Source organism: Schistocerca gregaria, unplaced genomic scaffold (genome assembly GCF_023897955.1).
Source record: "Schistocerca gregaria isolate iqSchGreg1 unplaced genomic scaffold, iqSchGreg1.2 ptg000770l, whole genome shotgun sequence".
Lineage (NCBI taxonomy): Eukaryota > Metazoa > Arthropoda > Insecta > Orthoptera > Acrididae > Schistocerca > Schistocerca gregaria.
In genome coordinates, this window is record NW_026062140.1 from 9,670 (window position 1) to 33,419 (window position 23,750).

The following is a 23,750-nucleotide window of genomic DNA, read 5'->3' on the forward strand; positions in this document are numbered from 1 at the left end:
GTTCTAACCCTAATGAATAAACGTGTTCATCTCCGTATAAATCATCATCATAAAAAATAATACACTCCTCCTCTTTACTTGAATTATTATTAGTTCCATCATAAGTTTTTAACTCCAAATCCAAATTTGAAAAAAACATTTTAAGTCAGTCAAAATGTTGATTAATAGTTAACAACTGTAATTTATTATAATAATCTTCTACAAAAAATAATTCATATATATTCAAGCTATTATATATATCATAGATATAATTATCAATACATATTATATCTTTTAGAGATACTGACACTTCATCCATCAAATATAAATTAATTTTATTCGAATTTACTAAATTATTTAACAAACAAAAATATTTTATTTGCTTAATAAAAATTTTCATATCCCCTTCAGTAAAAATACTACCGTCTAATCCAATTACATTTCTTTTAGCATTAACATCAGCATCATCACTGTATAAAAAAATAGAAGATGTACCAGAAAAATTAAAATAATTTAATAACTTTTCCCCTAAAAAATGATTATTGTCATTATATCAGGTATGCGCTTCATCCTCTTTTATAAAGTTATCATTTTTTTGAAATGAATAACTAAACTTATTTAAATCAGTATTAACTTTATTAAATACGTCAGTAAAAAATCTACCAAATTCATTTTGATGACCCAATTCGAACAAATTATTATTTAGTTTAAAAGAATTTTTTTGCTTAGTCTCTAACTTTAAAAAACTACTATTCATGAATTTATAAGTATCTTTATTTAAGTAATTCATCAAGAAAACATGTTTTTCTATCCTATTAAAACGATACCTGTATTTAAATAAATTATCAAGTTTAATAAATCCTACTAAAAATTTATCATGAAATGCCTTATAGATATATTCAACAAAAGCAGCAAACGGGTAAATTACAAATGAATTATTTATAAAACTCTGCTTTAAAAAAAAAGAAAAATGTAAATTAATTGAAATTGATTCAATTACGTCCATAATTGTACGTTTACTAAAAATTTTAGGCATGACATGAAATCCAGTATTCTCAAAATATTTAACCATATTTAACGATTTGGCGTCCACTTCACGAAGATCAAAATGTGAAGCCCTAAAAGAAACAGCATGTTTGGTACGTAAATTATGTCATGCTGTATTTCTAAAGTATTTAACTAAATCTTCTTGCATTTGATCTATCGCAACATTTTTAAAAAACCCTTCCCTAAACATATTTACAGGTTTTCCGCTAGCAATACTAGACAACTCTAAAATATAATTTTCATACGAAGCTGATAATTTTAAATATTTGCGTGAAAACGTTTCAATAGACTTTACCTCATTCTCATTAATATTCAATTTAGAGAATTTAGAAGGGTCGAAATGTGGTATATTTACAGTACTGAACGGACCTACTCTAGAAAAATCCTTAAATAAAAATCTAGTATTTTTAAATATCGATAAATCAGTACCGTACCTATCAATTTCTTCAAAAAATTCCTTAAAATGAGGATTCCTTCTCAAAGAATACTTCTCAAATGAGAATAACAATTCATTTTCAATAGAATAAACTGCAAATCCTGTCAAATCAGGTACAATAGGAAATTGAAAAATATCAAACATGTATTTCTTGTATTGACCGTACGCCTCTAATACAGCTTTACCTAAATCTTCATTTCAATGTAACCCTTCTTCATAACCACTCAAAAATTTAAGTTTCATTTCATTTAAATAAACTTCATTAAAGTCTATCCAATTAATACCCGCATTATTTTTGAATTTTAATTGTCTAGGTAAAATCCTTTTAGCTGATTTATATTTGTACACATTACCAACCAAAATACCTCTATTTAAAATAGATTGTTCTAATTCTACAGTATAACCTATAAAATCTTCTTTCTTATAAAAATCTTTTCCCCTAAACCTTTCATTTATACACAAATAATCTTGTTTAAACCTATGGGAAAAACGGTTATATCGAAACATCCATTCATTTAATTTTAAATCAAAATTAAATATATATGTTCAATAAAAATCTTTATATCAACTAAAAAATTTATCTGTAGTATCATCAACAAAATTAAATGTTTCGTCGATAATCTTATCTTTATATAAGATAAGATTATCGACGAAACATTTAATTTTGTTGATGATAGTTTTCTTATCCAACTCAAATATTAAATCTAATTTTAAATAATTAATAGAATACACTAATATTTTTACATGTGCATAATAATATATAAAATTATATTTTCATTTCTTTGAAAGGAAACTTAAATCATTTCTAATTTTTTTTTTGTCAAATCTACACAACCCAAGTTCTCTTCTCATGTATATATACATATATATTTTTCCTATAATACGCCTTAATCAAATTTGAAAAAAATTTAATTCGTCATTTCGCTCTTTTTCCGCATAAGGATTGACTGAAAAACTAAACTCATTTATACTAAATGCCTGTTTCTTTAACCTTCTAGATAAAGGATGATCACTATGCTTACTTAAATATTTAACCAAATCTATAGGATAAAAAAAACAATATTCGTTAAATGATAAAGGGAAAGCTTTTTTATTTTTACCTATTATTTCATGTTTGTATTTGTTTCATAATGCTTCAGTAGATAACTCGTCATCACTTATATGTATAACAAATCTTTCAGGAAACATTATCTTCTCTAGTCTTCTTCAACTAACACGCACAAATCACAAATAGTGCAAAACTAAAAAATAATATATCATTGAATTATATATATTTATATTAAAAATCGCATCTATAATCCTATTTAAATAATTATAACAGCGCAACCTAATATATATATTAGTTAAATAATCAAATATTAAAGATGTACCACAATCAATATCGAATAATATATATATCAATATATCAAATATATACATATATAAACATATAAATATATATATCGTATTATTTATAATTTCTGTAAACAAAGCATAATCCAATTTAATACTAAAAAAACCATTCAACAATTGTGTTATAAAAGTTAAGTCCAAATAAAAAAAAACTATACTAAATACGTATAAACAATATTTTACCGAAATTACAATAAAATGAAAAAAAAACTTAAATATAGTATACAAACTATACATAATTAAAGTTTTGAAAAAAAACATACTATAATAACTTACATGTGCAATAATACTTATTCATATTACTATAGGCAATATAAATATAATGTTATATGCGTATAAATACATATAATATACAAAATCTCTGTACCAGTAAACTAAATCTATAATTAATAAATGCTTAGCTATAACTAAATATATATAACAATCATCAATTGTATGCAATAATCATCTAATAATAGGTTCAGTCAAAAACATAAACGTTCTATAAAAGTACACCATAAATGTTGAATAACTATACATTGTTATACAATAAGGTACCCCTATAAATCATATGTACAATTCTACAAGAATTTCTAAAATAATTCAATCTACAACAGCATCCACATAATGTACAAATAAATTAAAATTATGAACATAATATTTTAATGGCAAATATAGATTAAAAAAATCATATAAATTATATGTATATGTACACATATACATATAATTTATATGATTACCATAGGTATTATAAACTGTAAATCTTATAATCAAATATAATATATACGCAACATTGTATATGTATTGTATATTTACGTAAGAAAAAATTCAATGTATATATATTAACATTTCATAAAATGCCAATAAAATTGATATTAAATGATTAGTTATACCAATACCCACAACTTCTCCACTAAGGTCAATTGTCATTGAGATAGCAAATTTCGTAAATTGATCATTTATTACAATAAATGATCAATTTACGAAATTATAAACTATAAATTGCAACGTGCCTATAAGCTGGAGTGTATTTAGATTAATAAAATTATCTAATATATACATATTTAAAAAAATTAACTTCAACTTTAGCAAAATATCTAAAAACGATAAATCTTTTAAATTAAATATAATATCTTTGATATCAAAATTAAACATCATTAATAAACAAGAAGGCACAACATTTAAAACAACAAAATTTATTAAATTAATGTTAAATATAATTATCTTACCTAAAAAAGTAACAAAATTATCCGTACAAATAATAAACAAATTTAATAGATTTTGATTCTGCCAAAATCTATCGTTTTCCTGCAATAAAAATACTTTAGTATTTAATGCAATACCCCCTTTATTTTCATTTTTCCATGAATGAAAAGTATCAAATATAGACCTATAATTCAAATCATTTTCAAAAAAAGTTATACACGTGCATCAATAACCGCACGTAACATCCCTACAATAATCTATCAACATTAACCAAACATAATATTTTTTAAAAAAAAAATAATCTACTATAAAACTACCATCCAATATAACATAAAAAGTTTTTAAAATATGCAAGTATACAGATAATATGCATCAAATGATAGTACATAATATATGCAACATGTTATACACTATACTTACATTAATATAATTAGTTATATAGCAAATTCATATACTAAATACTGAGCTAATAAACTCAACATTGTCATACAATGTATAAGTTACAAATTTAAAAATATCCGGAACAAATTCGTACTCACTTACCCTCCATTCTTGAACATGAAAGGCCTGTATTAAGTACAATATAGTATCAGATACATATGATAGTACGTTACAAAAGATAATTTTTAGTAATACTACCAAATCCGTAAGCGTATCAGGTAAATATAAACCGATACCGATAAATACATTAAATATTAAAAATATAAATACCAAAAATAAAGAAATTATAAAATAATAATAAACACAAATAGATAACAATCGTATTATTTTAATAAGATAAAAATCACTTTTATGTAAAAAATCTAAACAAGCAGATAACAAAGACAATCCCCTATATTCTGAAAATAGAAAAACTTGAAATCTAATTTCATTGTAACGCTTATTAAAATAATAAGCTCTATGATCTTTATTAAAGAGACGCTTCTTTCATAATTTCATAGATTTAAATAGTCAAACTAACTTTTTGAAAAAATAAAACTCACCCAATAATAATCTTAAATAAACACCGTAATACATATTAATAGAATCAAACCTAACCTTTCTAACGTTACAATAATGTTTAAATTTGTATGCGGTATACATATCTATAATATTATAACGTACAAAATATTTTAATATAGATGAAAATAATATACCTATCCTGTAAAAAAAAAAACTTGACTTAGTTTTTTTTTTTTCACTCAAATCAAATTTTTTTTCAAAAAAATCCATACTTAATTTGTTATAATAACAAAAAAACTCTCTTTCGTTAGAAATAATATTCATTAAAGTAAAAAAAGGATTAGCATCATCATGCACATAATAATACATCCTTATGTAGAAAAATTTAAAAGTAAAAAAATCTACTTTATACTCTTGATAATAAGATAACAGCGTAAACATATCTTTTATATCTTGTGTTATTTTAAATATTATATTCGTCACCGATATCAATAATGAATTATCATAAAAAAAATCTTTAACAAAAAAATTATTGTAATCGTTGTCATAAATATGATGCTTATACCTTATTTTCAATAAATTATCCTCGTATCAATCATCCAACATCTTTTGTTGAATGAAATCATCTTTATAAAAATAAGGAATTCCATCAGATAAAGGGTATTGATCCTTTATTCTTTTATAAATAGCATAAATATCTTTACCGAAATAATAGTGTGCACACTTAAAAATCAATTTTACTATCAAATCTATAAATCTATCTAAAATATCTAAAATACGTGATAAATGGTCTAATAAAAAATCCAAAGATGCGTCCTTTATCTCATAATCCAAAAATGGCCCATACCTACGAGCATAAACTCATTTTATATACCTCCATTCACTTAATAAATATAATTTAATAACTTCAATAGGAGCTCATAAATAATATGTTAAAGCTACTTGAAATACAAACAAAGGTATTAATAAATATTTTGTAAGATAATACCTTTGCATAAATCGTTTGCATTCACCGTAATCATACAATATATAAAATATTTTCCTACATTTTATTAATCATAACATCGGTGTATCACTCCTAAATAAAAAATGACGAAAAGAAAATCAATAATAAATTATTTTTTTTTCAAAGAAATAACAAAAAATATTAATTAGCTTCATCACATTATTAAATCAAAGCCTATAATTATAATTATTTATGTAAAACATAACAATTACAGCTATTGTCTTTTTTAAAAAAATAGAATTATTATTTTTAAATCAATTAAAAAATCTAGTTTCAGTGACTTTGTGTCTAAATACAAAGTAATAAACCTTTGAAAAAATCCACACATGAAAATGAATTATTAATAAATAAGGTCAAGTATAAAAAATTATAAAAAATTTTATAAAAAAACAAACATATGTATATAATTTATTTTTAATAAAATAAATTATATAATTTAACAAATAATTATACATTTTTTGCAATTTATTTAAACCCTCAGGTACCTGTTCAAAAATAAATTTCTTAGAGTATACTTTAATTTTCGCACACACTGTTTGTACCAATAATAATATTTTTTTAAATGTTTCACAACATAAATTATAATTTTTTAAAATATAAACATTCCTTGTATAGAAATAGTTATATCTTATTTTTCTAAAACACTTAATGTAAAATGCGTAAAATTTACCATATTTTATACGTTTATATATTTTGTCTTTTTTAGTTAAAAATCATTTTTTCATACCTAATACTTTTTATATTTGTAAATAAATTTACATATTTCATACACTATAGTATATACACACACCTATCAACAAATAATGGATATTTGGATGGCTAAATTTTTTTTAAAAAAAAATCTTAAAAAATCTTTTTATAACTTTTAATAACTCATCAATATCAATATCGATTCAGTTACCTAAATTAATACAGCTATTCAAAAACAATAATAAATCAAAATTTGTTACAACATTTATCAAAGACGAAAAACAATCAAATTGGTAATAAAATATAAACACATATATAACGATATAAATTAATATCAGTAAAAACCCAAATTTATCCACAAAAAACAAAAACCTATTTATCACTCTACTTACAAATACGTATACAACCGTATAAACTTTTTTAATCTTATATATGTACATTATTACTATTTTTGGAAGCCAATCTGCTTTAGCATTCAATAGAATGTTCCATTCCATTTTCTTTATTTTATAAAAATCATTGTACTGAGTTTCAATATAAGTATATAAGCTGACAATAGTCTCACTCAAAGAAATAACATTAAAATAACAAAATAATATAATCATTACATAATTAATTGTTACAAAAAAAAAAATTCAAAAAAAAAATTCGTTAAATACAAATCAACTATGATATAACTTAATATACTTAATAACAAATACAATTAAATTTTTTGTTAAAAATAAAGAATCAATAATAAATAAATAAGTATAAGAGATCAAATGATCAATATGTAAACTTACATAATCAAAAATATTGATAATATTTATCAAACTAAATACATACAATATAAATACCCTAAGATAGTAAACAAAAAACTCCAAATTTTCCATAAAAACACAAATCTAACTGAATTTATTATTTATAGTGCCTATTACACTTAAATCTCTCTTTATATATATATATATATACAATATACTATCATTTATATTATCAAGAAGACTTATTTTTTTATTTTTGAAAATAAAATTTAATACTGATAACAATGCATTTGTGTAGTGTTACAAAATTGTATTTGAGATGATAGGATTCGAACCTACGCTGTTGGTGCCAAAAACCAATGCCTTACCCCTTGGCTACATCTCAAATACAATTTTGTAACACTACACAAATGCATTGTTATCAGTATTAAATTTTATTTTCAAAAATAAAAAAATAAGTCTTCTTCTTCTAATTGACTATTAATATTTGCATCGCTTTCTTTTAAAAAATCGCAATACATCTCTTCCAACTCGGAACAAGACTTACAATAATTATTAATAATAAATTCATCAGAATTTGATCAATCCAAATCATTTATATTCACAATATTTTTTAATTCGGATGCTTTAATATTAATATCGAAAAGACTCTCTAGAGATCCCGACCCACGTACAAAATCAGCCGATAAATAATATCAATCAATATCAGAATTAATCTCATTATCAATACCACTGTCAATACCATTATCCGTACTTTCCTCTAGCTTTTCCTCAAAAAATTCGCTCTTACGTAACAATAAATCCTTAAATTCAATAAAATCATTTTTATTGAATTTAACTCCTTTATACCTTTCATATTTTGAAGTGTTAGCGATTGTATTATTATCATCATACAAATCCTTTAATTCTTTCTCGTAAGAAACCTTTTTTAAAGTTAAAAAAGCCAAAACAAGTTTTAACTTTTTATAAAAAAAATATACATGAAAATTTTTTCTATTTTTACAAAAGGTTAAAAATAAGTTTTTCATACTTTTTTCTTCCTTTAAAATATTTAAAATAGAACTTATATCATGCTCAATACTTCTATTGAAACTACTCATGTTCTTCTTTAAACCCAAATTACTAGAAGTACTAAATTTAACGTTAAAAAAATTTAATAACCAACCAATATAATTAATAGATGGATTTACTAAAAATCTTTTCTCTAAAAACATACTTCTGTGCAAATCAACATCAATAAAATTTATAAAATTATATTTCCGTAAAATCCTGTTATTTAATCGATATCAATATATCGTATTATATCATTCACTATAACCCGGTACATACTTCTCTTTTTCTTTATTTGTGCAAACACTACTAGAAATAATTTCATTTAATTTTAAATTATTAGTTAAATCTAATACGTTGTTATCAAATAATCCAAAATTATTTGCAATATAAAAATAACGGGATAATAAAATTCTATTTTCCAATAAATATTTACTTAGAGGATATTTCGTATACAACTGTTTAATTTTTCGTTTACCAAAAAAAGGTAATTGTATTGACTTTTTTAAAAACGCACTAATCAATATTTTCCCAAAAGAAAAACTACCGTACAAATTATCAAAAACATTATTATAACCTGGTACACTATTTATTTTACTTAAATGATTTGCCACAGAACTGCTATAAGTCATATATCTACTATCACCGTACGTTCCCTTTAATACATATTTTTTATAAAAATCATCTTCTAATAATAATTTATTTTGATCAAAACTTATTTTTTCATAATCATCTAAAACGTCTTCCACATAAACAGACTTTACTGTTGACCTAGGATTTAACTCGTTAAACTCAAATTCTCGAAATTGAGAAGCTGAAATACATGATTCATTATCGTTATAATCATTTAATGTATTAATACATTCACTATCGCAATAAAATTTCTCTAACATAAAAAAATATTTATCATATTACATAAAATACACTTATATTTAATTATTTTTTACTTGAATAATTTGAATAAACGTTAATTAAATTTATTTTAAATTTTAAATTATCACGTTCATTCATACTCAATGACGATCTATATTTTGCAAACAATTTCTTATTTATAGGTATATAAAAATACTTAAATAAATCTTGTACATTCACATTGAATATAGTTGTAATTTTACAATTATCTTTAATAACAAAAGCTAACGTTTCTTTGTTTTTCTTAAATTTTAAAACACTTATTATATCATTTTCTTCATTCAAATTAAACGAACTAAATCAGCGATTATTAGTAGTATATACATTATAATATCAATTACCATTCACTTTAAACATATTTGAATAATCTACAATATTATTTTTATTAATATCATTACTAACTACTTGAGTCTTAAAAACTATATCATACGCTGATATATAATATTTAAATAAATAAAAATAACTATAACTACTTGTATCTAAATATTTATAACATCTCTTTTTCTCTAAAAGATAAGGTACTTTAACAGAATGTTCCAAAGCTTTTGAAAAACAAAAATTATTAATCAGATTCTTTAAATATACATTATTGAAATACAAAACAGTATTATATGATAAATTTGAAAATATCAAACCATTTTGGTTTAAAGACAATATTTCATAATTATAACGTAAATAATGTGTTAAACTATTATTTTTTTTACTTACGAAATTTTTTGAATTTTTGTTCAAATAACGAGCTTTAAAGAAATCAAAATTACCTATATAATTAATATTTTTTACAAAGAATATTATTATCATTAATAAATTAAATAAATATTTTTTTTGAAACCAATTGATATTCCATATTTTATATTTTATATACACTTTAATATATTTGTATATAATACATATTATTAAAGTAAATACAAGTGTTACAATCATACACATTATATTACATACTTCCGCCATATACATATATATATTTAATACTAAATAAACGTTAAAAAATAACAAATATATATATATATATTTATATAACTGATATAATTCCAATAAATAGGGATAAAAAAAAACAAAATAATTATTAATACTAATACCCTTTACTGTATAATTCTTGCATATTGGTTTAAAAAAAAAAAAACTTGAAGACTTTTTTAAAATTTTAAAAACAGAAAAAAATACAGAATAAGGCGAAAATATTCGATCATTTTGAACATAAGCAGAAAAAGCATATAACCCAGAAAATTGAGAAAATTGATAATACGTATTAACTATATCCTTATATATGTTATCTTTATCGAAAGGCAAAATATTCTTCTTCAACTCAGTATATCCACTGTTGTTAATACTTTCTTCCTCAAGAAAAGTATTATCACTATACTTTTTTTCTCAATTTCATCAAACTGATTCAAATATATCATTATCTGTAACCAACTTATCTTCGTATTTCATTTCCTGAAACTCTTTTCAAGAAAAATTAAGATTACAACCATTATCCTGATTTAATCCATTTAGTTCATAAATCAATTTATCTAAATCTAATTTTCTAAATTCATCGTTAATTGTTGGGTCACCGTATCTTTCTAAATTTTCCAACTCTTTAGCTCGACGTTTAGTAATAAAATTATCATCATCTAAAATTAACTCTTCTTCACCCAAAAATTTCCTATAAATACTCTCCTTATACGTCGATATGAAATTCAAATTACTTAATTTAAATAAAAAATTACCTAACCTACGTTTAACTCAAAATAAATTATTTTGCGTTAAACGTTCTATTTTTAATGAAAGAATATCTAACTTATCTAACGTTTTCTGATATTCACATATATCATTATTACTAGTTGTAGATGTTATACCTTTGTAAAAAAAATTCCCTCTCTTTTTATTCAAATCTATATTTCTTAATAAATAATCTAAATCTTTAGGATACAACAAATTAATGATACTAGTCCACACATCATACTTATAGACGTATAAATACATGTGATATCACACTAAATATATACTTAATAACATATACAACACACCAACAACCACAAAATTTTTACAAAAATTTTGTAAACCGCATAAAATATTAATTAACCCGGAAAAAGAATAAATATTTATATTTATTGCGAAAACACTAAATAAAATATCAAGAACGTTATTCTGTAATAAATTATAGTATCTATCGAAAAAAAAACTAAATTTATTTATATGTTCGTCTTCTCATAAAAAAACTCTATTATATTTATATAAATAATCATTTATAAATTTCAAAAATGAAAACTCACCGTACATATATGTGTAGTAATAATCGTAATAAAATATATTTATATATATATATTCGTACAAACTAATATCTACCAAATTAACAAAATTAACATTTTTTGACAAAAATTGTCAGTTCCAAGAAAAATGAATCCAATCTAATATATTACCACACTCCTTAAAATAAGGAGCAGTAACTGCACTTGATAAAGCATTACTACTACTAGTAATGACCATATTAGTTACAAATTGATCATTTCAATACAAAAATATTTTATTTAAATTAATATACTCATCTAAAAAAAAATTACTTCTAGGTAACTTTTTGAAAAAAAATATACCATCTTTTAACATTAAACTAAAAATACTATTTTTATCAATAATTACATTCTTATAATCTAAAGCCATTCCTTTTCAGTCAACAAAGTGTTTTAACTTAAACTCAGAATAAGGGTTAGTCAAATAAACTATCACCTTAGACAAATTTAAATCAGCTCTATAATTCATACTATCCAAATTACCAAAAAATTCTCTTAAATAAACCAAATCATAAAAATATAAAAAAAATTTTCTTAAAATAAAACTACATTTATCAATAATTATTGATATAAAAAAATTATTTATATAAATATAATTAATTGTATTTAAACAGTTATCTATTAAATTGTACGCATAAACCAAAAATTTATATTGTTCTGATAATGAAAGTATTAAAAATTTTGTGTAAAACATAAATGAATTTATGTCTTGTACATACGTATTTATGTCTATATTCTTCATTTTTTCTTGGAAGAAATTGTATACAATTTCTTCCAAGAAAAAATGAAGAATATAGACATAAATACGTATGTCTTCCTTATCAACTATCTTATCAGTAATAGCATAATTATAATTTCCACAAAATATGTTCTCCCTTCTTCTACCGGAAGCAATAATATTCTTATCCTTTAAACCTGAAATAATTTCTTCTTCATACAAAAATCACTGATTTTTATAATTTTCGTATAAAATTTCATTCATTTCATTTATCCTACTTAAATTAGCAATTACAGTACTTTTCGAAGTAAGATATGCCTCTCTAAATTCCATCATCCTAATATAAGTTTCTGTTAAAATAAAATGCTTTTTAATAAAACCAAAAAAGTATTTTTCGTTAAAAGATGTAAGATGAAATAAATCTGCTAAATAAACAGACCAAAACCTAGATAAATATAACGGTATATCTCTATACCTAATATACATCAATAACCATTTTGCGTACACATTCATTATACATTGTCCCAAAAATAATGCTTCTCATGCATATCAATACAAATTATACATCGTAATTCTATATAATTTATTAACATACAATTTTAATGAAATATATTTATTATGCATATCGTATACGTATGTTATTTCGTTTATACAACAATATAACTTATAACTTATTTTACTAATAAAGGACGTATCGCAATACATGTACCTCATACATTCGTATGTATTTACACACATAAATTTTAAAAAATTATAATTCGTTATAAACAACAAATCCAAAATTTTTTTTATTAAAAAATAAGAATTATACACAACACAATTCCTATTTACTAATTCACGAATTTTATTAGACATAATTTTTATTAATTCTCACTCCTCAATGTTAAAAGTGTTTTTACAATAATATGAATGAGTATTCATATTTATTTCCAACAAATTGATTGTATTAAATATATAGTAATAACCATTAAAAATATTTGGTACAAAAGTTTTAAAGGCATTATGCAATATATCATAATTAATAAAAAAAAAATTACTATTATTGTATAATACATATAATTTATAGTACACATTATATTCCATAGTTAACGGTAATTTACTATTATTCATATACTCCCTCCATGGAGATATAACTTTAATCGATTTAAATTCGCCAAACCATGACTCCATATACGTATATTTAAATACTTTAATTTTTTCAATAGCTGATATTGTTTTATATTCAATATCAGCTATTGAAAAAATTAATCCACTATGCGTATCAATATACTTTGTATACAATGCTAAATACGGAGGAAATAAGTTATATAATACATTTTTGGAAAAAAAAAATTCAATTCATTCTTCTAAAAAAAAATAAAATTGTGGAAAAAAGGGAGAAACGTAAGGTAAAATATAAGTTTCAACCAATTCTATTATATTGGACCCTATTCATAAACCGAACGGATAAAGGAAAGTAAAAAACAAAAATCCTAAATCAGTATCTTCCCTTAATAGTTCAATCAATTGTTCTAATAATAAACTAATTCCAGACTTTGAAACTGAAAAAAAATACGAAAAATCAAAAAAAAAATATTTTTTAAAAAAAAATTCATCAAAAAAAAAAAAAGATTGAAAAAATAATGTACTAAATAATTCATTAACCTTATATAAAAAAAACTTATATATATCATCCACTATAACTATATTATATATTAATAGTATACCAACTATTAGCAATAATATTATTGTTATCCATTGAACTTTTACTAATAATAGTAAATACTTTAGTGAAATCAAAGTTAGTTTAACAATATGATTAAATATTGTTTTTGTTAAACTAACTTTGATTTCACTAAAGTATTTACTATTATTAGTAAATATACTCTTATTTTCCAATTTATATTTTTCAGACAACACGTTCACGTTCAATGATTTAAAATTTCAATTCGAGTAAAAATAATTACTTTTACTTTTTAAAAAAACTTTAGTATCTGTATAATAATCATTTATTATATAATATAAATATTTGTCACTTACATTACGTCTGTTGTTTTTATTATTATCTTTATACAATAAAATATTAAATATATATTTATTAACAAATTTTAATTTTTTGTCAAAATACTTATTTTTTGTACAAAATGTATCATTAAATAATTTTAATTTAGTTTTGTTTAAATTTCATTTAGATAATAAGAAATCAAATTTTTTTAGAAAAAAACGAATTCGTTTTTTTCTAAAAAAATTTGATTTCTTATTATCTAAATGAAATTTAAACAAAACATCTCCATAATTTTTATCATTTACAGGACTTTTTTTCTTCATAAATTAAATTTTATTTTATAACTATAAATATACTTTTACGTTACTGTTTTTTATATGATTTTTTATCATTGTTATAATAATATTTTATTTTTTTAAATAAATTTATACCATTACTATATAAAAATACATTCTTATTAAGTCACTTAACTTTTTTTCATAAACGTCAATAAAACGACGACACTTTCTTATTAAAATATGTTTTTACTTTCTTTTTTTTAAAAAAACAATATAACATAATAAAATCTTTATTTCTTAAATATTATATATATATATATACATCACTAATACTATACTTTCTTATACGATATACCTAATATCACTATACATTACGTCAACCACCAATCTATATAAAGAAGGGAAAATTTTATGTCCACTCGAAGTATAAAAAAAATTAATTATACTTGTAAAACTACAATATTCGTAATAAATTCTATCATTATTTAATAATAAAATAATTAGAATAGCTAAACTATTAAAATTCTTTTCGTCACATACATTATATATATTATATATGTAATTACTCATTTTATCCTCAAATGTATTGTAAATAATTAAATCTTTATTTTTTATAAAATGTATATACAATATATTACTATATACGGGTAATATATTATTATTACAATATTTGTTTAAAGGTATAAAAGTTTTTATACTAAAAAATGTACTACTCAAATCAATACCAAATAAAAAATAGTAATCATCTATCAAAAACAAATCGGTTCTAGACCTATTTAACATTAAATTACATTTACCGGCAACGAAATTATGCATATTTTTATTATAATCGAAATTATTTTTTATACTAGTTTCATTAAATAGATTACAAATATGTAATATTAATTTTTTATATAATATATTGTCATGATAATATATTTCTCTTTTCAAAAATTTTTTTAAAATTTTTTTTAAGTTTAAAAATAATAAATGTCTATTTTTTATTTCAATAGAATATTCATTAGTGATATAATTATAAAGTAAATCATAATTTATAATTATATTTTTTAATAAATTTACAAATTCGTCTTCTTTTACTAAAAAAACTTTCTTACTTAACGTTACATGCAATAATTCTATATTAAGAATGTATGCAAATTGAAATAATATATCAACATTTACTTGATTATTATCACCCCTTTCATTAAAATACAATATGAAAGGATCTAAATTACTTACTAGTTTTGTATTAAACAATATTTCTTTTATTTTATTAATTGAATTATGATTTTGTTTTAGATATGTTATACTATATTTATATAATGTTTTGTTACAACTAAAGTTTAAGTTTATGAAGCATACAAAAAATATATATTTTATAATAAAATATATATTTTTTGTATGCTTCATAAACTTAAACTTTAGTTGTAACAAAACATTATATAAATATAGTATAACATATCTAAAACAAAATCATAATTCAATTAATAAAATAAAAGAAATATTGTTTAATACAAAACTAGTAAGTAATTTAGATCCTAAACTTTTAAAAATAAACTTAACCGCCTTAACTATCAAAGAAGATATAGATAATATAATACTCCTAAGATACATTTTATTTTTTTTAAAAAAAATAAAATGTAAAAAATGTATAAAAGCACGTACAATTTTATATACACATACTAACATGTAATAAATTAACAATATACCTACAACTAACAATAAGAAACCAATAATTATTGTAGCAATAAAATTATTTAATTGTAAATAATTGATAATATATTCATCATATAATTCAATATTAAAATATACCCTTAATAATAAATCCCGTATGTTTATATATACCGCATACATATATCACATATATACATATGTATCAACTCGTAAAAAAATAATTACCTTACAAAGTATAAAAAAAAATAATATCAATAACACTAGCATAAAACTTAAATTTTAATTTTTTTCGAATATTACATATATATATATATATATTATATAATATATCATCTATTATTAAGTATATAATATCAAAAATGCCATCATGATAGCCATCAATCCCATTGCTTCCGTTAACGCAAATCCTAATAAAGTATATCTAAACAAAATATCTACCGTATACGGATTTCTAGCTAATCCTTGAATTAATCCAGAAAACAATATACCTATACCAGCACCAGCACCAACAACCCCTATAGTTGCTAACCCTGCACCTATAAATTTAGCAGCAGTAACAAATGTTATATACAAAACCGTTTTTGTAGGATTATTTGACATATACTATAAAATAAATAAAAACTCTTATACAACTTATATAAATATTATCAATTTAACTTATTATTATATTAATTAATAATTTAATTTATTTAATTCCTTTACATTTCATTTAATATATACAATTAAAATGATTTTTATATTATCTATAATACCTATATTAACTATATATTATATTACGTATACGTAATATAATATATAGTTAATATAGGTATTATAGATAATATAAAAATCATTTTAAAGAAAAAAAAAATTAACACAAAAATACGTATACACACAGCGTACGGTACATATAACACAATTTTTGTCACTTTCACTAAAAACATCACAATACCAATAAATCACTGTCAGAAGTTTTTATTAAATTCCTCATCGTCTAAATTTAACTTACTATTATTTTTTAAAAAAGGAATCACACTAAAATATAACGACTTGTCGTTAAAAAATAACTTTAAAAGTTCTGTCTCTAAAAAAAAATCATTTAAAAATTTTACATCTTCCAATACATATATATTCTTATAATCTAATTTTTTTAGAAAATTTTTAAAAAAAAATTTTGTACTAAATCTAAATCTTTTAATCAAAATTTCTAAATATAAAATATCAGACATATTTAAATATATATAATTAAATACTAACTCTAATAAAAAATTAACCCAATTTTTTTTTTTTAAATCAAGTGATAATATTTTTATAAAATCTAAGCCTAAACCTAAATAACCTTTCTTAAGAAAAAAAAATTTTAAAAATTTATTAAAATTATTAGCTTTAACTCAATTTATATTATACTTAACATAAAATAATCTAGATCTTTTATCAATTTTTTTAGATGAATTAAAATTCATTCATCAACCAACTTCCCCGTACATATAGTATATATACATTATATGTGATCATACAAAATCTTTTATTTTAAAAGCAACATTCATGGATGATGCATTTATATAACCGTAATTTTTTAAAATTTTGTACAACAATGAATCATATATATTTATATTACAATTTATTTTAGCTTTTATATCTTTCTTTCTTAATAAAAAAGTTCTTATAAAAGAATTATGTGTGTTTAGATATAAAAGTATATTGATACACGTATACATGTATTGTATACAATACATGTATACGTGTATCAATATACTTTTATATCTAAACACACATAATTCTTTTATAAGAACTTTTTTATTAAGAAAGAAAGATATAAAAGCTAAAATAAATTGTAATATAAATATATATGATTCACATAAAACATACCTAGTAGAATTAATAAAAAATCCCGTTATAATAAATACAATAAAATTTTTAGAAAATAATAACAATAACAAAAAAATGTATATTATATAAAAAAAAATAAAAAACACAGACAAAATAAATTGCTTTATAAATTTAAAAATAAACTCATATAACTTTATATTTGTAAAAAATATATATTTGAATACTACATAGTTACAATTATATAGCAACTCAATAAATAAATTGTAATATGTTTTACATAAAAAAAATATATTAAAATACTTAGTATAATTAACATACGTATATACAATAATACTCGTATTACGTAATAGCATATATAAATATGCATGCAATAGCACGTATAAGTATGCGCGCATACGTGCTATTGCATGCATATTTACAATAAAATTTATTGTTACTAAAAACGGTATCACCAATTTACAATATGCCTTGTATCATAATTTTATCATTATAATACTTATGTTTTCAAAAAACACAGATAATTTGTATAATTTTAATTCATTATTATTTATTAAGTATTTATTTAACAAGAAACTTTTGTAAATACGATAATTTTTATCACAGTAAATGATTAGTATACTTTTTATTTTTTTTAAAAAAAAGTATATTGAATATTGTACCAACCGATACGGTCTATATACGTTATTATAATTATAATAACGTATATAGACCGTATCGGTTGGTACAATATTCAATATACTTTTTTTTAAAAAAAATAAAAAGTATACTAATCATTTACTGTGATAAAAATTATCGTATTTACAAAAGTTTCTTGTTAAATAAATACTTAATAAATTCACAAAATTTACATTTTTATAAACATATTTCTTGTAAAGAAATATACTGTTAATGTAACGTAACACAGAATACTTACAATCCAACCTTATTAAATTATCTATATAATATTTTTCTTTATATCAAGAACATTTTCCATTAACAATATTAATAAAAAAATTAAATTTAATTATTAATACATAATACATTAATCTAAAAAAAAAACTAAACTTAAAAAAATAATCAATTTTATTTAATTTACCTAACAAAATACTAATAAATTTATTAAATGAACGAATCCTATAATAGCTATAATATCAATTAATTAAACTGTCATTATCGCTAAGTTTACTAGAAAATAAAGACAACAATAATACCACAATATAACCATTATACAACATGTTTTTATAAATAAAAATACCATTATTATCATCCATATCATTAACGGTATTATAAATATGTTCGGACATCCTAAAACCTATCAATTCTATAATACAATACAATAAAAATCTATTTTTTTTTAGAAACAATTTATCTTTCCTAAAACCTTCTTTTTTTTTCTTATTTTTTACAATACAAGTGAAAGGAAAAAACATATCAAAAAAAAAATTATTATATTGTGATAAAGTAGACTTACTTACCAAAATATCGTAATCTTTACTACAAACTCTCTTTCGAGAAACAACAATACTGCTATTTGCAACCCAATTATATTTTTTATTTATAAAATTATTTATATCAATACGTTCACGATTAGCGACTATCTTACTACCTTTTTCTTTAAATGTAGTCAAAGAAAAAAAATCAATTGAATTCGATATAAAATAAATGTATATATTATAATATGATTTAATATGACCTTTATAAAAAGCGTCTAAACCTTTATTTCTCCTATAAAAATATAAGTTAAATAAACAACATAATAAATAATTTATAAAAAAATCAGAAAAATCGTATCTACAACGAACCGAATTATAATTCATTAAACGACTATTATTAGTTTTTTTTAATCCCATAAAATATTTTTTTTCATTTTTTCATTTCATAAAAAAAAATTCATCTATCTATCATATATATATATATTATTATATATTTTCTATTCATTGTAACAATATCTTATGTTCATCGTCAGATATAATATTTTTATTTAAATGAAAATCAATATACTTAATTAAATATTTTTTTAAACTACATTCACTTAAATACAAATTTATTTTTTCCTTATCATTCTTAATGTTTTTTCTGTAAAAACTTAAATTAAAAAATTTTATAAAAAAAAAATTTTTAATATACTCATTATACATATTTAATGCAACTAGATTATCACAACTTTTTGTGTCAACAACATAACTAGAACTATTATCAATAAAAAAATTACTTCTTTTAATTAAATGTTTCAATAAAAATGATGTTTTATTGGAAAACATTTCGTTAAATTGAAAAGAAAAAAAATTAGAAAACATATTATTTCCTTTAAAATGAAAAATTTCCTTATTATAATATATTATCTGAGTATTCATATCATACGAATCAAATCAATTATAATACACACACCTATTCAGATGAATATTATTATAAAGCGATATACAAAAAAATAAAGGATTATAAAATAATAACCCATTTAAGTAATATTTTATAAAATTTCTTTCATTTGTTAAAAAATTATAATTATTCCAAGGACCCACCCTACTTAAAGTTTCTTCTTTCTTTAAAGAATTTACGTTATCGTTACCATTTTCATCACATTCAAAAAAAAATGGTTTTTGGTTTATATCAAACCCTAAATTATCACGTACCAATAATAAATTTTCTAATTTTGAAAAACAAGCTGTATCTACAATTGTACTGTTACCTACAGGTAACAAAAAAGTTTGTAAAATTCTACAATTTGTAATATACTTACTATAATTACAAAAAGAAAAAAACATTAAATGATTAGGCGTTAATCCGATAAAAGATAAATAATTAATTAAAGTACTGTTTGAATCGTACAATTCACTATATTTATTGTACGGATTACAATTATTTTTATTAAAAGGAAAAGATAAATAGTCGTAAACACTTGTTCCGTTGAAATATGTGATAGGCGTATAATCAATTGATCGATATAAGTCATATAATGATTTATTTGTACAATCAAGTAATGGTTTAACTTTAAATGTTTCAGAACACTGTAAATATAATTGACTTTTTCAAAATAATTCCTTAGCACTATAAATAGTGGATTTCAGTTTTTTTAATAAAAATTTATTGTAATACTTTACATCAGGTATTTTAATATTTTTATACTTGAATAAAAACATATTGAATAATAATGATATATCATTATTATTCAATATGTTTTTATTCAAGTATAAATAGTATATTTCATTAAATGAAAAAGTATGAAAAATAAATTTCACTAACATATCAGGCCTTGATAATAAAAAAAAAAAAGTATTTTCATAAATTCGATTTTTCAACCATAAATAAGGTCTTTCTAACGAAAGTTTATCATTGCTCATATCAGATTGATACAAACCGTATGTCCTTAAATTTTTAAGTTTTAACTGTTTCATTAAATAGAATCATGCAAATTTTTTTAAAAAAAATTTATTTTCTTGAACCTTTATATGTAAAAAATAAAAAATTTTTATTAGATATAAAGTATATATACTTATATAAAAATCATACGGACGCTCAAAAAATTTATGTGAATAAAAATTTAATAAATCCGTACTATATAAATTTGTATAAGGTTTGTTATTATTATTATTTAAACAATAATAATATATATATTTAATTTTTGGAAATAAAAAAATAATAGAATTTATCACATCTTTTTCATTTTTAAATTTATATTTTATTTTTTCTAACGCAGTTAACAAACCATTTACATTATGTATGTTTAATCTATAATTAATTGAGTCATTATTAACGTCGTATATTGATTGAGATAAAACAAAAATTGAATTATTGTTAATTTTTTTAAGTTTGTGCTTATTGTATACAAATGAATTTTTCACTAGTGAATGTAAAAATCTATCTTTGTTTGATTTTTTATTATTAACTGACAGATATCTGTCAGTTAATAATAAAAAATCAAACAAAGATAGATTTTTACATTCACTAGTGAAAAATTCATTTGTATAACCCATAAATTCATAATATAATGTTTCTTTAAAAATATTTTTTATATATAGGTTATTACTAATATGTTTATTATCTAGTAATAAATTTGTTTTTCATAAAAAAACTGACATATTTTCGTTAAATATTCCCTTTAATTTGTATATTAATAAATATGAATTTTTAGTATCATCAGGTATAACATTATTTCGTGGACAATAATGTTTACCTGATGATACTAAAAATTCATATTTATTAATATACAAATTAAGTGTTTTATTTTTATTTGCGCCCACATAAAAAATATTTTTAGAAAAAAATCTATGTAATAACAAATTATTCTTTACAAGATTATTATTAATATAAGTATAAATACTATCTAAGAGTAAAGGTCTTTTTAAAAAATAATTGCTATTAGAACTATTAATATATTTATCCAATACATTTAAATGTACTTTATTGTGATTTTTAACTAAAAAATTTAAAAATTTAATTTTATTTTTATTAGATGTAATCTTATTACCGATAATACCTTGATTTTCGTACAAATTGTTAAACTTTGTTATATTATTACAATAATAATTATTTTTTACGTATTTACTTTTTTTAGTAAGATATTTATTATTTAAATGAAATTCATTTTTGTTCAGTAAAAACAATCATTTTAGTTTTTTGTTAATCATAATATTGATGTACATTATTAATATATTATTACTATAATTATATACTTTCTTGGTATTTTTTTTAATACCTATATGTTTAATACGTGTACTTTTATTAAACATATAATTCTTTTTTACATGTATATATTTTTTTCAAAAAGTATTGAAAAAAAAATAAAAAAAGCATACTTTTTATGAGTTTAGAAGGACTCGAACCTTCAATCATAACCATTATGAGCGGTATGTTTTACCTATTAAACTATAAACTCTTATTATATATATACATTACCCTTATATATAATTAATAGTACACATATTAATTATACAACTTTTTTTTAACTCAAATTTCAAAAAGTATTGAAAAAAAAATAAAAAAAGCATACTTTTTATGAGTTTAGAAGGACTCGAACCTTCAATCATAACCATTATGAGCGGTATGTTTTACCTATTAAACTATAAACTCTTATTATATATATACATTACCCTTATATATAATTAATAGTACACATATTAATTATACAACTTTTTTTTAACTCAAATTTCAAAAAGTATTGAAAAAAAAATAAAAAAAGCATACTTTTTATGAGTTTAGAAGGACTCGAACCTTCAATCATAACCATTATGAGCGGTATGTTTTACCTATTAAATTATTTATCCTTAAGGGATAAATAATTTATACCTATAAATATATTATAAAATATAATTTATAAAATCTTATTCTTATAAGATTTTATATCTTATAAGAATAAGATATAAAATAAGTATAAATATTTATTTATATAAATATTTATACATATAAATATTATAATTATTATAAATATTTATCCTTAAGGGATAAATAATTTATACCTATAAATATATTATAAAATATAATTTATAAAATCTTATTCTTATAAGATTTTATATCTTATAAGAATAAGATATAAAATAAGTATAAATATTTATTTATATAAATATTTATACATATAAATATTATAATTATTATAAATATTTATCCTTAAGGGATAAATAATTTATACCTATAAATATATTATAAAATATAATTTATAAAATCTTATTCTTATAAGATTTTA

The 23,750-nt window shown here is 20.5% G+C and overlaps 2 protein-coding genes and 1 non-coding gene across 3 annotated transcripts; all 3 read right to left on the bottom strand.

Moving 5' to 3' along the window:
- Positions 1-7,731: 7,731 nt before the first annotated feature.
- Trnaq-uug (transfer RNA glutamine (anticodon UUG)) lies at positions 7,732-7,802 on the bottom strand. Its single transcript has one exon. It is a non-coding gene; the product is annotated as a tRNA-Gln (tRNA).
- Positions 7,803-13,240: 5,438 nt separating this feature from the next.
- LOC126321791 (DNA-directed RNA polymerase subunit beta''-like) lies at positions 13,241-16,465 on the bottom strand. Its single transcript, XM_049994224.1, has 6 exons — positions 16,299-16,465; positions 15,079-15,809; positions 14,317-14,415; positions 14,081-14,134; positions 13,810-13,911; positions 13,241-13,602 (listed from the first exon to the last, which is right to left on the bottom strand). The coding sequence occupies exons 1-6, from the start codon at positions 16,463-16,465 to the stop codon at positions 13,241-13,243; spliced, it is 1,515 nt and encodes a 504-aa protein (XP_049850181.1).
- A 159-nt stretch (positions 16,466-16,624) lies between these two features.
- Positions 16,625-22,909, bottom strand: LOC126321792 (DNA-directed RNA polymerase subunit beta''-like). Its single transcript, XM_049994225.1, has 11 exons — positions 22,867-22,909; positions 22,245-22,487; positions 21,724-22,112; positions 21,172-21,456; positions 20,886-21,078; positions 20,462-20,759; positions 19,545-19,798; positions 19,285-19,394; positions 18,413-18,561; positions 17,782-17,911; positions 16,625-16,888 (listed from the first exon to the last, which is right to left on the bottom strand). Exons 1-11 carry the CDS (start codon positions 22,907-22,909, stop codon positions 16,625-16,627), a joined length of 2,358 nt encoding a protein of 785 aa, XP_049850182.1.
- Positions 22,910-23,750: the final 841 nt, after the last annotated feature.

Bases quoted from the DNA above. Each gene is read 5' to 3' on its own strand.
- LOC126321791 (XM_049994224.1), bottom strand. From the start codon at position 16,465: ATGTATGCGGTATATATAAACATACGGGATTTATTATTAAGGGTATAT. The intron at 14,416-15,078 runs GTATAATTAATT...TATTGTATAAAG, and splicing joins CGAATATTGTAGTTTTACAA to ATAATAATAAAAACAACAGA. The intron at 13,603-13,809 runs GTTTATGAATAG...TTTTTTCAATAG, and splicing joins TACTTTCCTTTATCCGTTCG to CTGATATTGAATATAAAACA.
- LOC126321792 (XM_049994225.1), bottom strand. From the start codon at position 22,909: ATGGTTATGATTGAAGGTTCGAGTCCTTCTAAACTCATAAAAA. The intron at 19,799-20,461 runs GTGTGTGTATTA...ATATTTTTATAG, and splicing joins AATAATATTCATCTGAATAG to GAGAAATAAAGGTTTAGACG. The intron at 18,562-19,284 runs GTATTATTGTTG...TTATGATACAAG, and splicing joins TGTATAATGGTTATATTGTG to GCATATTGTAAATTGGTGAT.